The sequence below is a fragment of the Pithys albifrons genome, chromosome 17 (assembly GCF_047495875.1).
Source record: "Pithys albifrons albifrons isolate INPA30051 chromosome 17, PitAlb_v1, whole genome shotgun sequence".
NCBI classification, from domain to species: Eukaryota; Metazoa; Chordata; class Aves; order Passeriformes; family Thamnophilidae; genus Pithys; species Pithys albifrons.
In genome coordinates this window covers 6,093,348-6,119,378 of record NC_092474.1, presented here as the reverse complement: position 1 = coordinate 6,119,378, position 26,031 = coordinate 6,093,348, and the positions used below count along the sequence as shown (strand labels likewise).

Below are 26,031 nucleotides of genomic sequence, written 5' to 3'. Positions count from 1 at the left end.
TGTCTTAAATTTGTTCCATGTGACGAGGTTTCTGTAGGAAACAAAATCTCAAGGAGCCTTTCACTGCATGACTCATAAGCACATAACTACACTAGACAGGTATTTTAAAAAGCGCTTCTCCTTCAGCCCAGTTTGCTTGTTTGAGGTGGGATTTCCCAATGCTCTTGTTGCCTTTGGAAACTAACCTTGAGTAAGTCGGCGTTTAACTGGTCATTCTTCTGCCTTCGGGTTAATCGTTATCAGGCTCCATGTGCAGTCATTGGAAGACATTTTTGGATGCAATGCAGACTGTAAATAGAACCTGCATGGCGAATATTCCAGTTGCTTTCCCTTCCTGATAATAGCAAGGTGACAGTTGTTGCTTTTGACAGTGACAAGAATGATGACAGCTCTGATGGCACCGTAGTTGACCAAATTTGGTAACTGACCTTTGGATGGTCAAGTCATTAAATGGACATCTTGCTTTGCATACAGGATTAAAAGAACAGGAACGTTTTTAACTTTGTGAGTTTTTTTAAAAAGCAGTCAGTCTACATTATGTGTAAAGTGTAATTATGTGCTTGCTGGAAAACTGAGCCCAGGCCAGGTCTAGGAAGAAGATGAAGTCTGTATGTCTTGGGGAACTGGACAACAGAAGAACAAGTGTGCAGACTATTAAATTGTTTAGGTAGGAGTAGAAGTGTACAGTAACTTTGCCCTGGAGTTGTAATTAACTGCTTTTAAAAAAAAGTAAATGCTGCATCTCTTGGGGGGAGTGGAAATTGTGGTGAGTCTTTAGCTGAGGGCAGCTAATTAGGATGGGCAGAGGAGAATGTGCTCTCAGGCAGCTGTTTGATGGGAAAGGGTTGCCCTGGTGTGGTGCTGCAGTTCATGCTGGTTTGTGCTGGGGATCCACTCTCCCCACACAGACACCTCTCTGAGGGCTCTGCAACACCTGGGGACATCACTTTTGGCCATGGAGTGGAGACAGATGTGCTTTACTCACTCTTCTTTTCCTGCAGAGGAGATCAGCTTGGTTATAGAAAATAAAATAAATGGTCTTTCAGAACCTTTTTTTATCCCTCCTCTTTCCCTTCTTCCCCTCACAGAGGATGGGAAGGGGATGTGGTTTTGTTCCTGAAAAGCCAGGAGTGTTTCTGTCCTCTCACAAGACAAATGGCAGCCCAGGAGTTTGTTGGCCTTTCGTGCCAAGGTGCATCATTTCCTTTTATTATAAGGAACAAAGTGAAAAATCAAATTCACCAAAATCTGAGCTTTCACTGCTGAATCTGAGTAGGAATGAGACCAGGCTGACAGAGGTCACAGAACATTCACTGCTGAAGTCTCTCAGAAAACCTGATTAGAATTCAGTTGCTTTTTTCAGTATGGTTAATTTTGCTGTCTAATTAAGAGGAGTCTGTAGTCTGATGGAGTGTGGGATAGATCTGGGTTCTCTGCCTCTGTGCAGCTGACAGGGTATATGACCTTGGGCTACTGCTCTGCCTTTCCTGTCTCCTATTTTAATTATAGATTCACACTAAATTGATATTAGTAGTAAAGATTTTCTCTGTTTGATGAATTAAAAAAAAAACCCAAACAAACCCCAAGATACAATTTTGGTACTTTAAGAGCGCTTTGCCTCTGCTCTCGTTTCTGCCTTTTTCCTTGCTCAGAAGGTGATTATCTGACTGTTTTTCTTAGGTTTTAACACTGTTCCTTGGTGAAAGCATATTTGAGACTTCTGTAGTAGCTGTAAAGAGCTGTTGGAAATGTTGATACAAAGATTGTATTACTGCAAAAATAGGATGTAGTTACATCACTGAAACGCTGGTGTCCTTTACCAGCTGTAAACTGTCATTTAAAAAAAATGTTGCAGGTTCATGTGTGAGAGAGAGAATCTTGAAGTCACTATTTTGTGTTGTGGGATTTTTTATGGTGATAGTGTTGCAATCATAAATCATATTAGCTTATTAGAGCTGGCTGCATAGAAAGAGCCATCTGTAACAGAGATCTGCACTGGGGTTTTGTGCAGAAACACCCCTCTGACACACAGTATAAACTGTTCCCACACTGCCTGTCAAGGATGTGTCAGTAAAACAACTCAGAGCAGCAGCTGAGTGTGTTTCCCCCCAGTGATGCTGCTGCCTGTGGGTGCCACATCCCACATTCCAGCTCAGAACTGCTGTGACAGATGTGCCTGGTCAGGGAAAGCCTCAAGTGTGGCCTTAAGAGAAACAAAATAAGTAATTTCTGATGGTGAGCAAATGCACCTGTGAATAGACTTGTCTCGATCTTCTCTTTAGTCTGTGAAGCCTCTGCAGAAATTGCCCCGTTGAGATCTCAGCAGTTCATGGCTTTTAATTTTTGATGCTTGTGTAGCATGTGCTCAAATCTACAGTATTTAGCTGGAAGAGCAGCTTTCTTTGCTGTACAAATGCTTTGGGCAGGTTGCAGGCTGTCAGCTGCCCCTGCTGAGGGTGATTCTGTGGGGAGGGATGGCTGCTTTGGGCACTGGGCTGTGCTCAGCTGTGCAATCTCAGCTTGGCATCTCACTGTGGATTTCCTTCTACACGATGCAACACAGGCTACAAACACTTCCAAACCCTGAAGTATTTATGGCAAACTAAAAGCATTCCCTCCTCTCAATTATTCTGTTGATTCCTAAGCTGATTTAGAAGTGGATGTTCTGGGAGTGTTTTCTAATAGTGGGTATCTGTGCTCAGATTAAAACAAACTATGGGGATTTAGTCTGGAGATTTTTCTAGCCTGTGAAGGAGTGTGAGAGTTAAAGAGTTAAACCAGCATTTGTGTTAAAAGGTGAGCCCTTGGAGGAAGTCTGAGCTCCATCAATAACAGTGTTGCAGGCTTTGCCCTGAAATCACCCCAGAAGTTACCTGTTAAGGTTGGCAGGAGTGAGTTTGTGGCACAAGATAACTGAAAACATTACACTGTCTGCTTGGAGCTAAATTTAGATTGCTCAGTAGCACAAGGGTAGGGGTGATAAAGATGTGAGAAGTTATTGTGATTTCATTTTGTGTTGTGCAAATTAAACTGTGGGTGCTGGGCATCTTCCCCTTTTATTGCTGTAATAAACACAAAAATGCATTTATTTTCAGAGTATGCAGTGACTTATCTGAGGGGTGCTTACAAACTGCTAACCCAATAAAATTCTTAATATTGTGCACTTAAATGTGTGGTTAAGAGGTCTTGGATTGTTTTGGGGTTTTTTTCCCTCCTCTCTCCTTGTGTAGCAAACAAAAATCTCTACTGACTAATGGAGCTAAAACTGGGAGGTTTTTCTTTAGCAATTCCTGGCATTCAGTGTAACTGACACGGACCAAGTAGGACTCCTAAAATATTTGCATCTGCTTAATTTTAAGCTATTTTGTAATGCAAAGATAAATCACTAAAAGAGCAGTAGTTGATACTCTGTCCAAAATATACAAAAACTTAAATTCATGGTGTCCTGTGAGAAGAAAACTCTTAAAAGCAATTTTTATGTCTTGCATGACCTGCTTTAATTAATCCAGGGCTTTTTGTTAGGATGAGGTCTTGCTCTCCCAGATTGTTTCTAAGTTTCCATTGTCAAAGTGAAAAGCAAACAGAAATCCCTATCAGGTCACTGACAGGAAAGTGTTGACTTTTTCTGTTGGTGGTGAGCGGGTACAGCCTGCTGGGCAACCAATTCTGCCTCCAAACGTCCACTCTTTAATTCTCTTTGTGTTACCCAAAGATACACAATCACCTGGGGTGACTTGTCTCTGTAACTCACCTGACAACACCCTGATACTGGACTTGGAGGAGCAGAAAAAGCTGGGAGGACACTTGAGCTCCTCAGGGTCCCCTCACTGCTGGCTGCCCTTGGCCTTGTACCTCTGCCCTCTTGTCACAAATAACCATGAAATCAAGTGCTGTTTGCCTGTCATTGTGTATCTTTAGCCTTGGTGTCCTGCAGGTCCACCCCATCAGGCTTTGTTTGAAATCGGCTCTGCAAGCTCTGGCAGCCCTAAAGCAAATATGCTGAATGAAAGTTGTCCTTTAAGCTGCTTATGTTGGCTGTTGATGTGGAACTTTTATGTCTTGCTATTATTTCCCTTATATATTTAGACTTGCATTTCTCTTGAGAAATTATCTTTTTTTTTTCCATTTTTCCTACTCTTTCTTCAATACATGGTGCCTTTCCCTACTGACAGTGCTGCCTGAGCAGTGCATTGGAGATCAATGACCTGGAAATTAAGCTGTTCTCCATGTGAGCCTTAAAGTGATTAGGGCTGAAATATAGTGGGGCCCTTCTGAGTAGAAGTTAAAAAAAAATTAGCTCTCTCACTGTAAACCTCTCCAGGGTCTTAAAAGTGTGCTAGTGGAAACTTTGCAAGGACTCAGTGACTTGGGCAAGAATTGTCTGGTCTTTTCCAGGCTCCAGAATCTGGGCTGTTGTTACTAAAAACGCTGAGCTAAATACTTGTATTGCTTGTTCTGCTTCCTCTTTGTTTTTACTGGTGGTTTGTTTTGTTTTTTTACTTCAGGCTACTATCAAATAATAAACCTGCTCAGTTGCAGCAGCATGTGCTGTGTCTCACAGGTGTCCTAAAGGCAGTACTAATATAGCTGCAGTCTGCTCTAACAAAACCAAGAACTCACAATGTATTGGGTCACTAAAACATTCTAGGTCTGGAGCTTGCCTTGTTCCACTGACAGTGGTTGTGTGGAAAATTTTGGGGGGAGAAATGTGGATTGCTGCCTTCCAGGATTAACGAGATGCTTCTTTTTCATCTTGTCACAGATCGATAATTTTGCCAGAAAAACAACCATCAGATTCTGTACCCTCAGGATCTCTAATTTGAGTTCATCTGCTCTTTTTGAAGTAGTAGCTCATGATGTAAAGATGCCTTGAAAACTTAATTTTGGCTCTCCTTGACATACTTGGATCTTGCTGTCCTTGTAGCTGCTTTCCTTACCTCTGGAAGTTGTGGCCTTTCTCAATGTTATTTTACAACAACGTGATCTCCAGTCAGGAAAGATTCTGGTTTAGCATTGTGTAGAGCAGATGTTTTATTCCAGTTAACCTTGTATAGGTACCTGCTCAGATGAGAACATCACATAATTGAATTTGTGTTGTTGGAAGCAAAGTGAGCTCTCCAGAATGCCAATAAAGAAAGGGAGAGCAGAAACAGATACTAAGCAGCTTTTCTGATGGCAGAGTGTGGCCTTGTATCCACTGAGAAATCTGGAAATGCACCTCTGACTCCTCCTGTAGCTCAAATGGCAGAAGGTGTTCCAGGGGATTGGAGACCCAGAGGTGTGGGAGGAGGGAAAGAGAATATGGAGTTGTGGAGAGAACATGAGACATCCTGCCCAAATCCCCCCAAAACGTTGGAATGTCTCAGCCTCCTTAATCACAGCCTGGATCTTACCAGCTCATCCTTTTGTAATAAAAATCATAGAATCATAGAATGGATTGGGTTGGAAAAGCCCTTTGAGATCATCAAGTCCAACCCTTGGTCCAACTCCAGTCCCTTTACCAGATCATGGCACTCAGTGCCATGGCCAAGCTGAGGTTAAAAACCTCCAGGGATGGGGAATCCACCCCCTCTCTGGGCAGCCCATTCCAATGCCTGAGCACTCTCTCTGCAAAGAATTTTTTTCTGCTCTCCAACTTCAATTTCCCCTGGCAGATCTTGAGCCTGTGCCCCCTTGTCCTGTTGCTAAATGTGTTGTTGCACTGGATTTACCTGCCAGTGTGTCCTGCTGGAGGCTTTGGTGCCTCTGCCCCTTCCCGTCCTGTCCGTGGCTGACGCCGCTCAGAGCTGAGCTGGGAGAGCTGTGCCCGCTGCAGCCCTCGCTGATTCACTCTGCTGTTGCCTGACTACCAGCCCTAATTATCTCAACACGTTGTTCCTATTTACTGTCACTTTCCAGGCTTCCTGTTGCTCAACATGCTGATGAAAAAGCCCTTCCTCTCTGGCCCTCTTAGCCTGACTTTTCCTCAGCGGCTGCAGAGGCCCTGACATGGTTCAGACAAGTGAATGACAGAAGCCTAGAGCTGGAGTGCACTTGGAAAGCAAATGAATGAAAACAAAATTTATGTGGAGCCTTTTATGCAAGTCTTCAACTTGACTTAGCTTTTAAAATCCGGTTTTGAGTTTGATCAGCTTAGGAATCAGCTTCAGTGTGTTCACTTAGATGCTTCAATAAGATGCTACTTGTTTAAATAAGTAGGTACTTATTTTTCATATCTACTCAACAGAAACTTGTAAAGCTGTTTTCATTTTTCTTGTCTAAGTTAACTGGTAGAGGACAATTAACCTGGCTAAAATTCAGATTCTGGCAAGCTTTTAATGTTTTAAGTAGTCAAACCAATCTGTCTGCATTCTGTTTTATACAGTAATGAATTTTTTTCTATTTTCCTTGTCATAACTGCTGTCACAACTTCTGCTTTCATTTTTGAAGCAACAGTAGCAATTGTTTCCCAAATAATTAGTTTACTCCTTTAAAAAAAGAATGGCCTGAACTTTGTACTACTTTAGTAAAGACTTTTTTTTTTCCATTGCATTTTGCCAACTCATTCATTAATTACAAAACTACAACTTGGTAGAAACTTTTAAGATTGCTTAAGTCTAAGCAGTTGAACCTCAAACTGAAGCTTAGCAGGGCTAAAGTTTGCAAGGTGTCCATGTAAATCAGTAATTTAAATCATTATGTTTCTCTTACAGGTCCTGGCCTGGTTTGAAGAAGGTGAAGAAACAATCACAGCATTTGTAGAGCCTTTTGTAATCTTACTTATATTAGTAGCCAATGCAATTGTGGGAGTGTGGCAGGTATGCAGAGACTTTTACAGCATCAAATCACAAATGTTTTGGGGGTTTATGCTTTAAAAAGGAAGCACTGTACTCTGTAGAGTCCTTCCTACAAAGCAAGTAAGATGTGCTGCTGCCTTCAGATTCCTGAGAGTCAGCAAAGCATAAAGCTCCTCGACACAAAGTGGTGACTTAAAGGTAAAATGAAGCTTCAGAAGTGTTGCCAAGAAGGCAAAGTGCCCATCGGTGTGTTTGGCCACACACTGGTGAGCACAAGAACAGGCCAGGCCAGAGTGAGGGCCTGAATGCACCAAAGGAATCAGGTCCTGCAAAGCTGAGAACAATTTGATTTGTTTGTGTCTTTTTCCCAACTAAGGAACAAAGGATGGAGCACTTTTGATCTTGTGTCTCTTCTGTTTTCTCTTGAGACAACCACTGTGTTTAGTACATTATTAATGCACTATTAATTCCCCCTGTTCAATTTCTGTACTACCTATGAAATGTTCCAGAGACTCCATGTCTGTCAAAAGGCAGAAATTTCTTCTGAAAACTTCTAAATACCCTGAAATTTTTCTCCTACTAAGATCAATTAGATGGCTTTTTATAAGTCATGGAGATAGTAATAACAGTAACATAGTCTAAGACTTCTTGAGGTGCCAAAGTAAAATGGTTCATAAAATTTTACCTTAATAATTTGATCACTTCAGACAGAGCATGTTTTATTATTGTTTTTCTGCAGATCAAAAATATTTCAGGGTGGTTGGTGGTTTGTTTTTGTTTTTTATTTAAAGGGATGGTGCTAATCTGACAAATTACTTGCTATCTTAGTGCACTGGGTTTCATGTTTAAAAAAAGGCAAACTGTTCAAATTAACACCAAAAAGTAAGAGGAGGAGCCCTGTTAACAGGCTGAAACATGTTGGAGAGGACCCTGCATGCTGGAAGAAGTGGCATCATTGCAGAGGCCTGTGCTCTGCTTTGGCCTGGCCCAAGTGAGCTGGCTGAGGAAAGACAATTCCTCAAAAAATTCCATTTTTAGCAGTTCCCAGCTTGCTGCACAACTGCTGGAGCTGGTGTGGAGGGAAGAGGTCGAGTTGATCCAGGGCTGACAGCATTGCCCCCTTAAGTGTCATTTTGTATTCAAGTCTTCATAAAGTGGTTGTGCAAGAGTTAATGTTTAACCTGAAACTCAGAGTTACAGCTCTGCAGGTGCTGATTTCGAGCATGAAATGGACGGCAAAGCTCTCTGTGTAGTTTGGGGATTTTCTTGTGCATATAAACCCTGTTGTAGGAAATAATCAATTTTTTCAGACATGATAATGTGCAAAGAATGCCTCTCTATTTCTCCATATGCTGAACTTCATTGTGAAACAGTTGCTGCACAGATTAAATGACTCATTCCCTTGTTTTAATGGCCATGGAAAATCAGGCACAGTGCGAAGTCTCCACCCATAAATGTATCTGTTCCTACAGGTACCGATGTGAGCAACTGAGTCACTGCCCTCAACCTTTCCTCTCACGTGCCCTGTGCCCAAGGAGCCATCTGGGAGTGCTCCAGTGCCTGGCAGGATGGTGGCACTGCCACAGCTGCAGGCAAATGGGAGCAGAAAGATTTAGAGTAGCTGAATCATGGAGCTGGTGAGGCTGGAAATGATCTGTGAGATCATCCAGTCCCACCGTTAGCCCAGCACTGTCAGGGCCACCACTGCACCCTGTCCCCAAGGGCCACATCCACGTCTTCTAAACACATGGCATGGTGACTCAACCCCTTCCCTGAGCAGCCTGTTCTGTGCTTGACTACGGGTTTGGTGAAGAAATTGTTCTTAATATCCAATCCAAACCCCCCTGGTGCAACTTGAGGATTTTTCCTCTTGTGCTGTCACTTGTTCTGGACAGTGATAATGTCTCCCCTCAGCCTTCATTTCTCCAGGCTGAGCCCCCTGAGCTGCTCCTGAGGCTCCAGACCCTTCCCCAGTTCCGTTCGCATCTCTGGACATGCTCCAGCCCCTCAGTGTCTTTTTTCTTGTGAGGGGCCCAAAACTGCTCCCAGGATTGGAGGTCCCTGAGCAGTGCCCAGCTCAAGGGGGTGGTCACTGCTGGCCACTGTGACTGATGAGAACCAGGATGCCATTAGCCTTCCTGGTCAACTGGGTTGTGTTGGATTGTTCTTTATTTCTCCTTTTGGAAGGAAAACTGTTGAATTAATCTTCCATTTGTGGGACTTCGTTTTGCACCTCTGAGGTTTTGCCTGACATTAACTCTTAGTTAATCCACAGGAAAGCAATATCAGCATTATTGTGTTGAGGAGCAGAATTAATTTATTGGTGGAATATGAGGCTGGCATTAATTACAGCTTTATGGGTCTGTGCTGGTACCTGCACTGCCTGGCCCTGAGCTGTGCCATGTGAGTTTAGTTCCTCAAGGTGGTTTTGCTAATGCTCATTTTCAGCTGCACTGGTACGTGGAATTACCAAGTTCTTTGAATTTCTGATGGTTTTGTTTCTGCTTTGACATGGAGGAGGAATTCTTTATTCTTTGGAAAGGCTTGAAGGGCAGACAGTGTAAAACTGTGTGCACCCTGCCATTATCTGTAATTATCAATGACGTTTGTACTTGTCAATAGGCAGGGAAATGGAAAATCAGTTCCCTCTCCAAGAGTTGGAGAAGGAGCCCTGATGAGCTGCTGGTTTCTTGTGTTGTCCTTTATCCAGGTGGCATCACAATATTGATCCCAATCTCTTCCAGTGCTCAGTGGGAGAACTGCAGTTCAGACAGGAAAGCTGTTGTGTTAGTGGAAATAAAAAATTGTCATATGTGGGAATTCATCCAAGTCTGTAAATTGTTGAGAAATTCTGGGGAAGCTTCGAGTCTGTGCTTTGGTTTCACTTCAGTGTGACTCGATTTGCTGAAACAAAGTTGATACTATGTTGTCTGAGGTTTGTCTTAACTTGATCCTTGAGTTCTGCCAGTAAATGAAATCCAGTAGGTCTTGTCTGCTCCAGTCTGAGCCAAAGCTGCTCCAGCTGGAAAGGTGCACCCAAGACGTCTATCCTTAATTCTGTTCAGTGCTTTTTTGTGTCAAAAAGCATGTTACATATGGATGTAACATAGAGCTCTTTGTGTGGCCTCCCTGCAGCAACACAGTGGATATTTTGGATGGAAAACACTGCAGGGTTTAAATAAACAGTTTCAAGGTTCTAAATGCCCACAAACCCCTGGGTTATTCCGTAAAGATTTCCAGTCAGAGACCTCACATGGGGAGGGGGTCACAAAAATGTTGTGTAGGGAGGAATGTGGCTGGGCTGGGTTGGTAGTATTCATATGATAATGCTGTTTTAAAATCAGGTCTGACCTACTTATTTTTCCTTGAGGGCTTTTAAAATGCCACATTTTTTTGCTGTCTTTTAGGAAAGAAACGCTGAAAATGCCATTGAAGCTCTTAAAGAATATGAACCAGAAATGGGCAAAGTGTATCGACAAGACCGGAAAAGTGTCCAGAGGATTAAAGCAAGAGACATTGTCCCAGGGGATATTGTGGAAGTGGCAGGTAAGACCCTGTTCTGAAGTACACACATGTATAGAATATTAATGTAAAATTCTTGTGGGGGCTTTGCCTCAATGATTTGAGGCCCTGGGGGGAGTTTTCAAAGACTCCTAAGTATATACTTTCACTTATGAACAATCTTGTTTCTGTTCGTCTGTAATTACCTTAAATGTGCATTTGCACTGAGGGGATTGTTTTTCAAATTGCCACTTAGCTTAATTGGTAGGTCTAAAAGCAAAGCATCTTAATTGGAGGGATGGTTTTAACACTTGTCACGACTTTAAAATTTTGTTTTCTGATGTCTGGTTTCAGAGTGTCCTACAAATTGTCTGGTTTTCTATCACAGAGTACTTTTTTCCTGGCTTTTAAATGGGTTCAGTTTCCTCAGGTTTGGGAACACTGAGGTTTTACTGGGGTTTTTGTCATGCTCTGAGTTTTCATATGAATGTGTTTTTCCAACTCTTACCCTTCCAGTAGCAGAGCCTTTGAACTTCTCTTCACAAATGCCTTCTGTCCTCTCAGCTGGTGTGACTGGCACGTGGCATCACTGTTTGCTCCTCTTTCTTAATTCTTTGCTGCTTCTTTTGCCTCTTGCTGTGAACAAGACCTCAAATAGATAAACTATACAGTAGAGCTTCCTGCATTTGAAACATTTGAAGGGACAGTCTTAAAACTGGACTTTTGCCTTGAGCTTTCTAATGTCTCAGATTTGCCCTGGAACGTGTATCATTATTTGGAAAGAGTGCAACAATTTAAGTGTCATTTTTAGCTAAAACTCCATCATTTTGGTGATAATGCCTTATCAGTAACTCTTTCTTTGAACTTGGCTCGTTGGTGCCTCCAATGCTTCCTATTCCTTCCCAGCTCCAGCTGGGTGACTCCTGCTCAGTGGCAGCAGTGACTGCACACTCATGTTTTATAGGTCATTATCAACTGTTAACTGAGCGATTGTTCCTTTGGGAACAACTCAGGGTGTACATCAGGCTTGCTTTTCACAAGTGTCACTTTGATTTTAGAGGTGGTAGGTGTCTCAGGAGGAGATAAATATATACCCTTAGACTTGACTCTCCTCCTGTTTTAATTAGCAGGCAGAGAGAGTGTGCACTCCAAACGAAGTTGGGCTTGGCTGTCAGCCCAGCTTGCCTTCATTCCTTGAGAAACTTGGGCAGTGGCTGAGCCCCATCTCGAGCCTCTGCTCTGAGCACAGGATGATTCAGCTCCGAGTACAAATCCCAAGTGCTGATCGTGGAAATGAGGGGTGAATTGTGATGCCTTGTCACTGGCTGTGCTCCCTGACTCGCTGTTGTGCTGCACAGGCAGAGCTGTGAGCTCTGCAAGGAGCTGGGATGTTTGCTGTGCCCTTTGCAGGCAAACAGAGCTGTATACATGACAGATCCTGCAGGAGGTGTCTGCTCCGAATCCTTATCCCGTTTTTAAATGCCACCCGTGGATTGGTAGTTGTGGAAGGAGTTGCTATCAGAGGAGCACATCTGTAGGTTTTGGTGCTTTAAAGGAGTAGAATTGCCAGTGGATTGATGACTGTGTGTTTTGTACTGGTTTGGGGCATCTCACTGAGGAGAAATCCTGGGTTTTGCACTTTCTCCTTGGGTCTTTGCTGTTTCAGAAGAGGTACAGATTGCATTTTCATCTTCCAAATTTAGCTTTGCCTTTGTTCTGTGTGTGAACACCTGGGGGATGTGTGAGCTTTTACTTACCTGCTCTATATTGTCAGTATCCATAAAATCAATTACTTTCTTTAAAAGTCTTTGTCTGAAGAGAGATATGAATTGGGAATAACCCCCGACTAACATGCCTATGGCACCTTATCAAGCAAAGAATCCCTTTTATCATGGGGTTACCGTTGCATTATTTTAAAATCTGCTCGTGGAACAGTGTCTGACAGTCCAACATGTGTAGAACTGATTTACTTTGCCTTTTAAAAAGGCCAGGCTCGTGTAGAGTAACAAAAATCATCAAGTTTTATGACTGTCCCTTAAGATGGCTGGTCTGGCTGGTTGATAGACTGAAGCAGCTTTTCTGGGTAAAATAGTCCCTTAAACTGGTGGATCAAACAATCCCAAGCTGGTCTTTAGTCCTTATATTCTTCTTATATTGACACATACACTTAAATTGCCTTCACTTGAAGCTGCAGTTGGTTGTGAGTGATGTGGATGTTCATAGAGAAATAAGTAATAGAGGCTGTGGTACTGAAATAATAAATTCCTGTAGGCAGACAGTGATGAAGTTTTAATTGCAATCAAAGTGGGAGAAGCTCCTGGGCAGCAGAGAGGAGCAGCACATGCTGTGCCAGTGTTGGTGTCAGGGCCTGGAGGTGACACAGACTCTGAGCAGGCTGTGCCTCCAGAGCAGGGGCTCTGTGATGGCCTTTGACACGGGCTTTGCACAAGGATGGCCATGTAGGGAAGTGCCAGAGCACTCCATGCTGGGAGGCATATCTGCCTCTGGAATTCTGGGCAAGGTGCCAATGACATTTGTGTGGCCAGGCAAAGATCTTTCAACCAAGTGGCATCAACAGCCAGGTGATGGGTTTCTCTCCTATGCTGATAACTAATTTTGAACACAAATTTCTTCCAAGTCTTCCATTGCTAAATAGTTGTATTTAATGCTGTATCATAGAATCATCATAAATCCTGAAGGGAAGTTCTGGCCAGGTGGGGGTTGGTCTCTTCTCCCAGGCACTCAGCAATAGGACAAGGGGGCACGATGGGCTCAAGCTCTGCCAGGGGAAATTGAAGTTGGAGAGCAGAAAAAAATTCTTCACAGGGAGAGTGCTCAGGCATTGGAATGGGCTGCCCAGAGAGGGGGTGGATTCCCCATCCCTGGAGGTTTTTCAACTGAGCTTGGCCATGGCACTGAGTGCCATGATCTGGTGAAGGGACTGGAGTTGGACCAGGGGTTGGACTTGGTGATCTCGGAGCTCTTTTCCAACCCAATCCATTCTATTTAATGCTGTAGAGGCTTTGGTAGTTTAAAGTAGCTGTATGTGGGTCTGTCACAGAGATAACTCTGCTGTAGGAATTGTTAGATTGATATTGCAGTTTGGAGGATGTGGGAGAATGTATTTCCCTCAGGAGTTCCCTGACAATAAGTAGCATTGAACCATTTCCAAAACTATTTGGTATATTCAGTAGCTTTGAACCCATAAAGATAACCTGTGTGGCTTGGTGTAACCAAAGACATTGCAATAATGGTTTGTGTTACTTTTTATTCTGCCTCCTTGGGCTGTTTGTGTTCATTAGATGGCCTATCCATCTGCCTCGTCGCCTTCTGAATTCAGGCTTCCTGAAGATACCACCTTTAATTATCTGTCAGCTCAGGAAACAGGTGCTGGTTTATTTGCCTTGAAGTAAAAGGGAGGAAACTGCAGGTTTGCACTGTCACCTTGCAGTAAATGTGGAGTAACCTGAATTAAACTGTCCCTCTGGTGATGAATAACCTTCTGTCTTTGGTGTCCCTGGGGATCAGTGTGCAGAGATGGGGCAGAGCACTGGATGAGCAATTACCCTTCTTTGTGTCTGGCAGCCAACAAATTCCACCTTCTGCAGGTGTAGCAACACTGGTCTGTTTGCTCAGAGACTCTGCAGGCAGGGATTTCTTTATTATATGTTGTTAGGAAGATTTTCTCCATGTCTCCTTAAGCAGAGGTGGTGGAGAAGACACTGTGCCATGAACAGGAGCTTTTTGGGGTGTTTTGGGGTCACGGGTTTGGGATGTGTGCCCTAAATTTGCTTGCTGGGCACAGCTCTGAGAGCTGCAGTGGGTGAGGGTTTCTAAGCTACACAGTTTGTTTCTGAGAATTGATGAGCTGAAAAGCATCCAGCTGCTGTCCTGACATGGCTTTCCACTTTGCCTGGCTTTAAATGGATTATCATGCTGCTATAAAAGCTGCAGTTAATTGGAGGGTGCAACCTAAACTTGTAACCAGGGCTATCTTGGTAGATTAGATATACTTTGGTTTAGTTGAGTTTTTGTTTGCTGGGTTAAAGTAACATTTTAAAGAGAAACTTAAACCAGCATGACCCAAGTTTTGTATGAAGTTCAGCCTGGCAAATTGGGGTAAACTGGTTGCAAATCCCTTATTTTTTTCTGGAAGGACATTTGGGAACAGAAGTGAGCTTTGTTCCCTTGTGTTGTGTGTTCCTGTGTGGAAGTTCTGGTTTAGATACAGTGTATCTGAGCTCCTGTAATTTAATAAAGGAAGTTCATTAGTTGCAGTCAGTGAGTGACCAAAGCACAGTCACAGCAGTTCCTCTTTCCCTGAATTGCTGAATGATGGTTCTTGTCATCTGTTACTGTATCTGTAAGTACTCAACAGCTTAAAAATACACAGAGTTTCCAGAAGCCTTTGCTTATTAAATTAGTGTGTATTTCACAAGATTTGGGTTTATACCTGAATAGATTGGGCAGGAACTGCTTTCTGAGGCTTTGAATCCCAACAACAGAGCACTTTAAGACTCTGGGAAAAGCACTTGGGTGCCTTACAATGAAAGAAAAATAAATTTGGGGGTGAAGAAGGTTGGGAAGGAGATTCTTGAGGTGAATTATGACAAACTCCCATGTGGTTCTGAAGAGCTCCAGGTTCTCCTGGTAGTACAGACAACAAACACTGATGTTGCAAATCTCAGTCCAAAACATCTGGGTCCTTGTGCCAGTGTGACTGTGCCAACAACTGGAATTGACTTTCAGAGTCTGTGCTAGAGGTGCAGGTTTATTTTTCTGGGAAATTACTGAGATTGGAAAGAACAATGAGAAGGATGGAGTGAGGCTGAAGTGCAGAGCAGAGACCTGCGGGAGGTTGTCCTGGAGGAAACTGCTGAGAGCTTCCCTTGACAGGGAAAAAATGGGCTGCAAAAGTGTTGAGTGTTTCCTTACCTTGCCAGGTTTGGGTTTTAAAGCACATATTTGTCTTTCTTTCCTGTAGGTACTGCTTTTGAACCAGAAAAGTAGGAAAGTACATCAGTGGTTAATAAATACATGTCCAAGCAGTGCATAAATCTCTGTGCTCCAGTGCACAGTTTGGGCAGCGCATCAGGGGCAGCTCAGAGGGGACCAGGCATGGTCCAAACTCCGGTGCTGAGGTGAATTCAGGGCACGGCCTGAACTCCTGTTAGCTTTTAACACACAGCTGAGATCTTACAAAACACACTGCCCCAATTTTCCCCCCAATTCTTGCAGCCTTTTCCTGCAGAGCTGCCAAACTCTTAAGTAGAAATAGTGAACCCAGTTCTGGTTTAGTTTGAATTGAGAATGTGTCTGATATTTGGTGCTCTGATGGAACCAGCACTGAGTGTGGTTTTATTATAAGCACAAACAGAACAAAATTCTTTTGAACATCAAGATAATGTCCTGTTAGTATCATATCCCCCTGGCAAAGCTTTTTTTTATTTTAAGGCCAAAGAAAGCTTTCACTTCCAGAATTGTTCCTCTGTTTTTTTGTATTATTTAAATGCAGCATAACTTGGAAACTTCGGTGTGAGGATGTGATTGTTCTTCACCTGGTCTGGGAACAGTTGAGGCTTAACTTACCAGCCCATTCTTTCTGCTCTTAGATATTTTTATAGGCTGATCACAAGAGTTTTCAATCTAGAAGAGAGTGATATAAATAGATCCACTAATTAAAAGCTAAAAGGAGTCAAATTCAGATTAGAAGTAAGGGCAGGTTTCCCAGCAGGGTCCCTGTGCATGGGCACATCTTGTCTAATGTTCTGGTGCCCTCTTCAGAGAGAATGGCACAAGTGTGTTTTTACAGAATGAAAAGGAAGAAAATAGGAATAATTCCAGTCTACTGTAGTGTTTAATAGTTTCCATTTTTCTCAACCCTCTGTTCCAACCAGAAAATATTTAGCAAAGCTTTCTCTGTCCTCTTGCTTTTCATTGATAATAATGTGATATGTGTGTGGTTTTTGAGATGTTTAACCTGTATCTTTACCAGCTCTCAGCTGGGGATGCTCCCACTGTGCCTGCACTGCCCAGGGAGCTCTGTGGGTATTTTCTGTCTGTACAGAATGCAGAAGGTTCATGGCAGAGGCTGTTCATGCAAAGAATGAGTGTATTTCAGTGTATTGTTCTGTCTCCTTGTCAGCCAAAGCAAGTGCTGTTTTCCTGGTATGGTGATGGATGTTGCTGTTATAATCTCTGTCTTGTTGGAAAATAAATCTCACTGGTTTGGAGTGGAAACTCCAGCTTCAAATGTTTCATAATAACTCCTCTCATTTTGACATTTTGACACTCTTGGCCTTGTATGAAAGTGTAGTTGGACTCAATTACCTTCCTGTCTCTCAGAGCTGCTGATTTCAGGGAGCCTTTTATTACACCTTGTTCAGGAAGTGTTGGATCCTTCCAAGGGGGTGCTCTGAGGAAATCAGGCAGGATGGGAAGATGAGCTTGGCTGTGTGCAGGGAGGGACAGGAGCTTAGCTGTGTCAGGGAAGGTTAATAGAAAAACCAGTTGTGCTGGAGCAGCTCTGCCTCTAAATGTACAGTCTGTTCAGGTGTCAGTTTTAACTGTAAATCCCCCAGCAGCTTCCAGTTCAATGCTCAGAAAATTCAGTTCTGTAGCATCCCATCTGTGTCCTTTGAAGTTGTTTAATGAGCAGAACTGTTATTTACTCCTTTTGATTCTTAAGCTGATTCCCATACTTCATGTAGGAAGTTTCAGTTGCTTTGTAAATATTCACACAATGCTGTGTCTGATTTAGAGCACAAGGAACTTGTTTTTGGGCAGGAGAGGAGACTGAAATAACTGACTCTATAAGAGACTAAAAATCTCATTAGGAGAAGTGGTTTAAATAACTGTACTCATAATAATGTCATGTTAAAACAGAAAATTGCCAGCACTGAATGTTTTTTGTCAAAAGAATTAATACTTATTCTTTCCCCTTTTGCTGGTAAAATCCTGTGTCTTTTGAATCAGATATTTTAATAGCAGCATGATAGGTTCTATCTGATGAATTTGATGGTATTTCTCCCCCAGCCTGATGAAATGAGAGCATCTAATGGAGCAGGACAAAGGCCATCATGTCTTAAAAATCAAAATAACACCCATGTGTCAACAGTGAACCTTAGTTTATTAAGACTTTTTTTCCCCCTTTGTTCTCCCCATTTGGTGTTTTATGGAAGTTGTTTTGGGGATATTTTGACTTTGAGGTTTCAGGAACTCTTTGTGTTCCTGAATTGTTCAGCTACAGAACAGTTTGGAGCTGTGCTGATAATCTTTATTACAAGAGTCCAATTCCAGCCCCCAACCTGCTGATAACACAGTCCAGGCTGACACTGGCTTTGGTTAATGATAAACATAAATAAGAAAGTGTGAGATTCATCTTGTGTACGCAGAGCCCTTTGACTTCTACAGGAAAAATTCCTTTCATTTGCCGTGAACGTGGAGAGGGATGTTTTTACAAAGACTTGGTACTCTCTTTGCTAAGAGGAGGAATTGTCCTGGTAACACATTAACATGAAAAAGAAACAAAACTCTTCCCTGTTTATAGTGTATCTGCAAAGCTCCCCTGAGCAAGCTGTGGGAGGGAGCAGAGTGAACGGGGTGATAGATATCAATGGTCAAAGTGCACATTTAAATCAGGAGTTTAATTTTCAGGGCTGTTCTGTCTCTGTAGTGGCTTTGGGGGCTGAAGGTGCTGTTGCTTCCTTAACTTGGTCACGAGCAGTTTGGATTAGGTGGTGTAGAATGTTGATCTCAATGGGTTGTACTGAGATACAGCCTCAATAATTTGGGACTTGAAAGATGAGCACAGTCCTGTTGGAGTCTAAAGTTCTTTGTTAGCAGCTAAAAATACAGCAGGGACTGAAACCCACCCACCTTTAGTAGTTCTTTTCCCCCCAGTTTTGTTGTCTGTGGAATAAGTGCCCCATCATTTCCTGGGCTGCAGAATCCACAGCCTGGTCCCACCTGCAGCACTAATGTTGTGTTCTGGCTGTAGAGATCTCCCAGTGAGTGTCTCACACCACAGCCTGACAAAACTGTGAAGTTAAATACTTAGTTTTGTTGCTGCTGGTGAAGGAGAGAAGGGCTCAGATGAAACACCCAGTCAGGAGTTGAGCCTTTCACTGCAGGACTTGCTCAGTTGCCGAGCAGTAAATTGAGTCTGACATTGCTCAATATATTCCATGTTTGCAGTTGGTTTGGAGGCTTGAATTGCCTTCTCTCTGGAGGCAGTTTTGCAGATTGAATGGGGCCAGTCTGTGCCCTGGGCTGTCCTTTAAAGGCTTTGGTTCCTGAGGAGCTTCGGTCCCCCCACAGACACTCATTGTGTGCCCAGCTCTGCTGATAAGTTGGGTTGTGCTGCACAGAAAATCCAACATATATGTGAGTGACTGTTCACAGAGAGGGGAACTTGACCCACAGCATTGTCAGATAAGGTGTGGGAGCTTTGAACCTGAGAAGAAAGGCTGGAGTGTTGGGTGTCCTCAGTGGGAGTCTGGGCCAGTAATGGTGCTGGTTGGATGGTGGAAGGACCCAAATTTTCAGTTATTAAATGATCCCTATTGCAGTGTTTTGTTTAAAACAATTAACAGTAACTTTGAATTCACATCACAATTAAATACCACTCCAGTTTCTGTCAAGGAGTGGGAATTGTAAATTATCTGCTTCAATATAGACTTGTTCACAATTAAATGAAATGGGCACTTATCTTTTTTTCCTCCCTTAGAGGATCAGGTTGTTTTTAAACAGATTCCTTTGGTGTCTGCTGAAGCTCAGTATTGAAATTATAGAAGTCTGTGCAAGAATAAAAGGATTCTGTGGGTAAGGCTGTAATGATTCAAACCAAAGCCTTCTTTCACTCCAGCAAAGAGCAGTCAATGTTCTATTTAGAGGGTGTTTTAATCAGTAGTTACACACTTGGCTACACTGTACTTTACAATATATATATGGGTGGTTTTGAAAGCAGGTTATTTCCTTTCTCCAGAGCTGTTGTGGAACTCAACTGACTATTTAGGATTAAAGGTTTGAAAGTAATGGATGAAAATATTTCTGCAGCTGAGTGTTTCAGATGTCAGACTATGGGATTATATCCATTTATTGTATCAGTTCAGTGCTGAGCAGCACAAATACATGTTCACTTAGTAATTCCTTGTTGTCTTCCCAGCCTTGGTTAATATTTGGTGCTGGGGACTGAAATGTAATTAAATTTTAAAAAGACCTTCAAAACACAACAGCAAAATCCCAATTTCTTTTCTGTCTTAAAGTATTTGGAAAAAAAGCTTTCTGCTTGTTGATGAGCTCTGCACAGAGTGCCCACTAAAAATTTCCTGTGGTTCCCATCAATCATGGGATGATTTGCCACTGATATTCCACTTCAGTTGTGCTCATGAAAGTATATTCAGGACTATAAATGACTTATTTTCATAGCTGTTATTTTGCTTAAAATAGCTCTGTAATTGACCCTGATGTGCAGCTTTCCTGCCTGTTGGAAATGCCTGGAATATTTTACTGCAGCCTTCTCAGAGATGGGCAGTGAATAATGGCTCTTATCTTAAATTGTTGAGATAAACTTAGAAAGCTGCACTATCATAATAAATTTAACACTTCACTCCTGGTGCTTCAGGCAGTTGATAATGACAGGAGTGGTTTTCATGGAAATGCTGCTGCTTAAATATCAATAATTATTAGAGGGATATCTCAAAATACTTTAGGACTTGTGAATATTATGTTTGTGTTTGAACAACTTAGAGCTCAGAAGCAGGTTAGGAAATCCCTTGCCAACTTTGCCATGTGTTCAGTCCAGATCCTTGGATGTTTGAAGGTGTTTTTTAACAGCTTTTCTGTGCCCTGGGGGGCTGAGGTCTCTTGGGGGTCTCTTTGGGAGGCTGAGGTCTCTTGGGGGTCTCTTTGGGAGGCTGAGGTCTCTTGGGGGTCTCTTTGGGAGGCTGAGGTCTCTTGGGGGTCTCTTTGGGAGGCTGAGGTCTCTTGGGGGTCTCTTTGGGAGGCTGAGGTCTCTTGGGGGTCTCTTGGAGGTCTCTTGGGGGGGCTGAGGTCTCTCCCAGTGCTGCAGATGTGGGGATGGGGGAGGTGACTGGAGTTTTCCAGCCCTTTGGAAACATCAGTGCAGGTGGAGAGGCTTTTCCCCACGTGGTCAGTGGAGTCTGGAAGGAGCTGCTGCTGGGGCTGCACAGGGCCCTCCTCAGCCCCCAGGAGGGCACAGGGAATAGTTCTGCCTTTTTTGGCCTCAATCACTGCCTGTCCAAGGCTGTTTCCTCCTCCTTCTCAAGGGCATTGGGGCTTAAACTGGTATTCACATGGTGTAGTGATGCAAAAGGGGAAACTGTGGCTGGTTTTTTGGTCCCTCCATGTGCTCACAAACCCACACATCTAAATGTACAAGCAAAACCACACAACCTTTGGCTGATTTTAATTAATGATTGGGGTTTCTCTGGATTTACAGGAAGTCACATGGTGCAAGTTTCCCTGATGTTTGAAAAGCAGCACTTCATTCTCCTCTCCAGCATTTTATCCCCCAGTTTCCCACTCCAGGGGGTGTGGGGTTGGATGATCCAAGGCTGTGCCACCAGAGTAGAGTTTTTTGTGGTTTTATTTGTTAATGTTCCTTATTGCTGCTGGTTGCATAAGCAGCTCCTGCAGGAATTGCAGCTTATTTTAATTTTCCTGCAGGGACACACACTCCATCTACTCAGGTCAGCCCTCTTTAGCTACTTAGTCTCCCTTCTTGGTTTCTTTAATTATTTTATAATAACATAACTGACACTTGAATGCTTGCAGTGCTGAATTGCATCAGGAGGGTTCAATCCTGTGTGTTCAGGGCAATATTGACATGCAGGAGGTGGAACCCCTCCAGATGAGTCAGAAATGAGCTTCTTCAAGATGTGCTTTAACAAGTCAATTTGCATGCAGCCATTTATTTGCAGCAGGCACAAAATGGTGGGGCTTTAGTTCTTGCCTTAAAAATTAGGAAAAGCTGCATAAGAGGGAGTAGGAATGTAGGAGAATTAATTTGGGGGTGATGGAGGTGCTGGAGCCCAACTGGCTTCGTTACTCCGCCATTTTTAGGAGCTATTAATTTCCATCATCTACCTTGGTGTCTCTGACACTTGTTAGTGGATGGTTTTAGTTTGTTTTGGTTGGTTTTTACTCCAGTATTTTCTTCTGCAAGGTAGAAATATATCTGGTAAGGTCAGCAGAAGAGCTGTGTGAAAATTTTGTGACTGGGGTGTGGATTGTGGTGCATTTAATAGTGGAAAATAAAACTACTGTGTGATCTGGAATGAACTCCCAGCTCTGAAACATCTGGCAGAATTGGAAGGGTAACATTACAAGAGCATGTTTGCAGAAGCACATTATCCTCACAATTGGTGCCAAAGAAAAGGAAAATACAACTCCTTTCAGTTTTCTAAATAAATAAATGGATGATGTGATCTTTGGAGAGCAGAGGACTCGCTTTGGGCACAGAGAAAACAACCAGAGGAGTCTCCAGGGCCAGTTGTCCTGAAAAGGGAACTGGATTCACCTCGGCTTTGGTTGTTTATAAATATGTCTTCTGAAAGTGATATCCTGCTCTTGAGAATGTTTTCCCTTTGCCTTCAGAGGGGCTGTGAGTAGGAAAACAATCCCATGATTTGCAGCTTCTTCCTTTGAGGGTTAGGTGGGGGCAAATCCACACTGGATGCTCAGGAAATCGGAGCAATAAGATGCTGGGAATTTTAGCCACCTGAACAGCCACTGCAAAGTCATTTTTCTGGCTGATAAAGGGAATGGTACACTTGGTTAGAGATGTCCCAAATAGCAACAGTCTAACTGTGTCCTGTCCTTTCTTTGTAGTTGGAGACAAGGTTCCTGCTGACATAAGAATTACATCTATCAAATCTACAACTCTGAGGGTAGACCAGTCGATTCTCACAGGTATTTCTGTGACTTTTATAGAATTCTGTGCATAATTGAAAGTGCTTTTGCCCTGTTTGTTTTGAAGAATCCATTAGAAACAAGCCTGGAGCTATTGAATTACTCTGTTCCATCCAAGTGCAGTGAAGTTCTGATCTGGGAACTGAGTTGCCTCATCCTTCTTTGTGTTCCTTTAGTGGGATGAACATTCTTACTGAGCCTTGTAATGCTTGTTTTGTTGTCCCTTCCCCTCCAGCACAGACACCAGTCATTTGTGGGAAACCAAAACATAAAAAATTCAGAATTTCTCTTCCAGTTTACACAGCCTTCTAGGCTTGAACATCTTGTCAGCACTCAAATATGAAAGTAAATCTTCCCCAATGTCTCCTGCCCCAGTCCTGTGTTCTCTCTCACAGCAAAGAACAACTTTTGCAGCACTGGCAGCTTTGAAGCTGCTCTTGCTAAAGCCCCAGCACACTCCAGCCTTATTTGCTGAAATTCTGTGCACACACATTGGTGTGTTTTCTGGTCCCAGCCCTCAAGTGCAGCAGCTATTTTTGGAGCCCTTTTCAGATTTGTTGAAAACAAAACAAAGTAGCAGGACTTCTGAATATAGGAAAGAAGCTGGGACCCAACCAAGTGTGCTCCAACGGTTTGCTTTCAGCTGGAACACCAAGATCTGTCAGCCTGTGTGGGGAGCATAAATTAATGCTAACTAGCTCTGAATTTTAAAACAGTATTCATAGGAAAGCTGTTTTTCCTCCCTGAAGCCCCAAAGTTTCTCAGTACAGATCCTGATCAAGCATAAGAGAATGGAGTCACTGTGTCTGTCAAGCTGCTGGAACTGAAAGAAGAAATGATCCACTAGAAATCCATGAAGAGGGAAGAATTCCTTGCCTTTATTTAAATAACATAATTCTTACTTTAAAGAATTCTGTTTTCAGCCCAGTTGGTGCTCCAGTCTCCTGACTCATCAGGTAGAACTGAGATTTAACAAAAAGCTTTTACAAGCAGGAAGCTTTGGCTCTCCTGAGCTCCCACTGCTGCTTGTAACTCAGGGGCTGGAGCTGAGAGCACCACTTTGGGACACCTGATGTAGCAACAAACACCTGTTTTCATAAAAAAGGAACCTTCTGTCCCTGTGTGACAGGTTTTTAGAAACAGGTGTGTAATTTTCATTAAAAGCCAACTGAATTATTCCCTGTTTCACTTAAGCAATTAAATAAAATCACTTGAGGAAAGAAGTTTGACATCCTGAAAGTTTTAAGACTGAGGATTTTAACTTTTTGTCTCCCTCAGGACTCAAATACATACATAATATTTATTCTCTTATTATTTTAGGTGAATCTGTGTCTGTTATTAAGCACACTGACCCTGTGCCTGATCCTCGTGCTGTAAACCAAGACAAGAAGAACATGCTCTTTTCTGTAAGTTCTGGAAGTTTCAAAACATTTATAAAATAATTCTGAAGCTGATAAAAATGTGCAGAACTTTAATTCTTCCCCCAAAGCTGTATGACTTCTTTGCTATCTTCTCTACACACATCTCTCTGTGTGTCTCCAGGTACTAAATGAATTAAAAATTAGAATTAACTTTTAATAAAAGCTGTCCTCAGGGAAGGTGCTGGATGAAACCTAAATGAGGAGAATTATTTTTGTCTTTCCCAAGGAAGTCTTGAAGGCTGGAGCATATGCACTTTTAAAGTGCTTCTACATTAATTATCTAAAGTAATAGTTGTTAAGAGTGATAACAATGGCCACACAAATTGTGGTATTGTGTGGCTAAAACTGAGAACTAGGAATGAAACAGTTTGTTCAAAGGAAGCATTAAATACCTTTCAGATAAAAAAATAACTTACTGCTGGCAGGCTGCTTGTAGAAAATTTTATTGTCCTTTCTTGTGTTCACACAGGGAACTGCAGGGAACACATCTATTGCTCACAGTAAATGACATGAAATCTGGCAAAATGCAGTCCTAATTAAAAAAAAAAGGCAAACCACACCTAAGGTTGCAGTTGAAATGCACACCTAAGGTTGCAGCTGAAATCCACAGTGCTTACTCAGCACTGCTTTGCCTGTGCTGCTCGTGAGGGATCGATACTGGCTCATTTGGAGCCTGTTCTGTGAGGAGAAATTCCACCCTGGAATGTTCCCTGCAGACCCAAAGCAGTGTCATCTCCTCACCTCACTCTGTATCCTGCCTGAAGCACAGCCTGGATTTGTACAAGATGGTTTGGGGTATTTTTGTGGTGTTTTGTTCAAAATGACAACAAACCTGTTCCTGGATTGACTGCAGGTTTTCTCTCCCCTTCCCTCCCCTCAGGGCACCAACATTGCAGCTGGCAAGGCCATGGGGGTGGTCATTGCCACTGGAGTGAACACTGAGATTGGGAAGATCCGGGATGAGATGGTGGCCACGGAGCAGGAGAGGACCCCCCTGCAGCAGAAGCTGGATGAGTTTGGGGAGCAGCTGTCCAAGGTGATCTCCCTGATCTGCATCGCCGTGTGGATCATCAACATCGGCCACTTCAACGACCCCGTGCACGGCGGCTCCTGGATCCGAGGGGCCATCTACTACTTCAAAATTGCAGTGGCCCTGGCTGTGGCTGCCATCCCCGAGGGGCTCCCTGCTGTCATCACCACCTGCCTGGCCCTGGGCACCCGCAGGATGGCCAAGAAGAACGCCATTGTGCGCAGCCTGCCCTCAGTGGAGACACTGGGCTGCACCTCCGTGATCTGCTCCGACAAGACTGGCACCCTGACCACGAACCAGATGTCAGTGTGCAGGGTATGGGCTTCCAGTTCTCCTCCTCAGCCACTCTGAGTCACAGAATCGATTGGGTTGGAAAAGAGCTCTGAGATCATCAAGTCCAACCCTTGGTCCAACTCCAGTCCCTTTACCAGATCATGGCACTCAATGCCACAGCCAATCTCAGGTTAAAAACCTCCAGGGATGGGGAATCCACCCCCTCTCTGGGCAGCCCATTCCAATGCCTGAGCACTCTCCCTGTGAAGAATTTTTTTCTGATCTCCAATTTACCCTGGCAGAGCTTGAGCCCGTGCCCCCTTGTCCTATTGCTGAATGCCTGGGAGAAGAGACCAACCCCCACCTGGCCAGAACTTCCCTTCAGGTAGTTCTAGACAGTGCTGAGGTCACCTCTGAACCTCCTCTTCTCCAGGCTGAACACCCCCAGCTCCCTCAGCCTCTCCTCACAGCACTTGTCCTCCAAGTCCCTTCTCCAGCCTCCTTGCTCTTCTCTAGACCCGCTCCAGCCCCTCAATCTCTTTCCTGAACTGAGGAGTAGTCAGCATTGCTGGAATTCCTCTGATCCTCAGGCTTTTTGGTTCTCAGATCATCAAATCCTGCTTTATTTTCCTAAGATAAGCTTCCACATTTAATTCAGTTTTCCACTGTGTAGTCCTGAAGGGCTTTTGGCTCTTCCCTTATTTAGTCATGGCCAAAAATAGTCCTGGATGGAAGAGAAAGTTGTTTGCAAAGCAGCTTTCCATTGACTTCTCTGAGAGCCTTTCAGACTTCTGGTAATGGTGTGATTTGTTACCTTGTTTCAAAAAGTTACTGTAGAACTGGATGTGTGTGAGTGTAAAACAGTTGACTCTTTAATTGAGGAAGACAACAGGTGGTGGAGAAACTTAGTATGGGAAAAGTAGATTTACTGCAGTGGCTTTGATAGCCAAAGGTGTTCTCTCTCCCTGCTGAGTGGCTCCACCTTTGTTTGGTTATCTTACCTCCAGTAGCTCTGACTGGTCTGATCCAGGTCACTGGAGTGTTTTCAGTGTGCAGCACTGTCTGACTGACCTGGCAGAGCCTGTTGGAGGTGCAG

At 43.3% G+C, this 26,031-nt stretch overlaps 1 protein-coding gene across 2 annotated transcripts in view; it reads left to right on the top strand.

Moving 5' to 3' along the window:
• The window catches only part of ATP2A2 (ATPase sarcoplasmic/endoplasmic reticulum Ca2+ transporting 2), a 46,625-nt gene that overhangs the window by 2,060 nt on the left and 18,534 nt on the right, over positions 1-26,031 (top strand). For both annotated transcript variants that reach the window (XR_011699286.1, XM_071572199.1), the window contains exons 4-8: positions 6,693-6,797; positions 10,184-10,322; positions 22,131-22,211; positions 23,532-23,617; positions 24,513-24,977. Coding sequence is in view for 1 of the 2 variants with exons in the window: in XM_071572199.1 (XP_071428300.1) it covers positions 6,693-6,797; positions 10,184-10,322; positions 22,131-22,211; positions 23,532-23,617; positions 24,513-24,977 (876 nt within the window). In the remaining variant the exon portion in view is untranslated. The remainder of the gene's footprint in view (positions 1-6,692; positions 6,798-10,183; positions 10,323-22,130; positions 22,212-23,531; positions 23,618-24,512; positions 24,978-26,031) is intronic.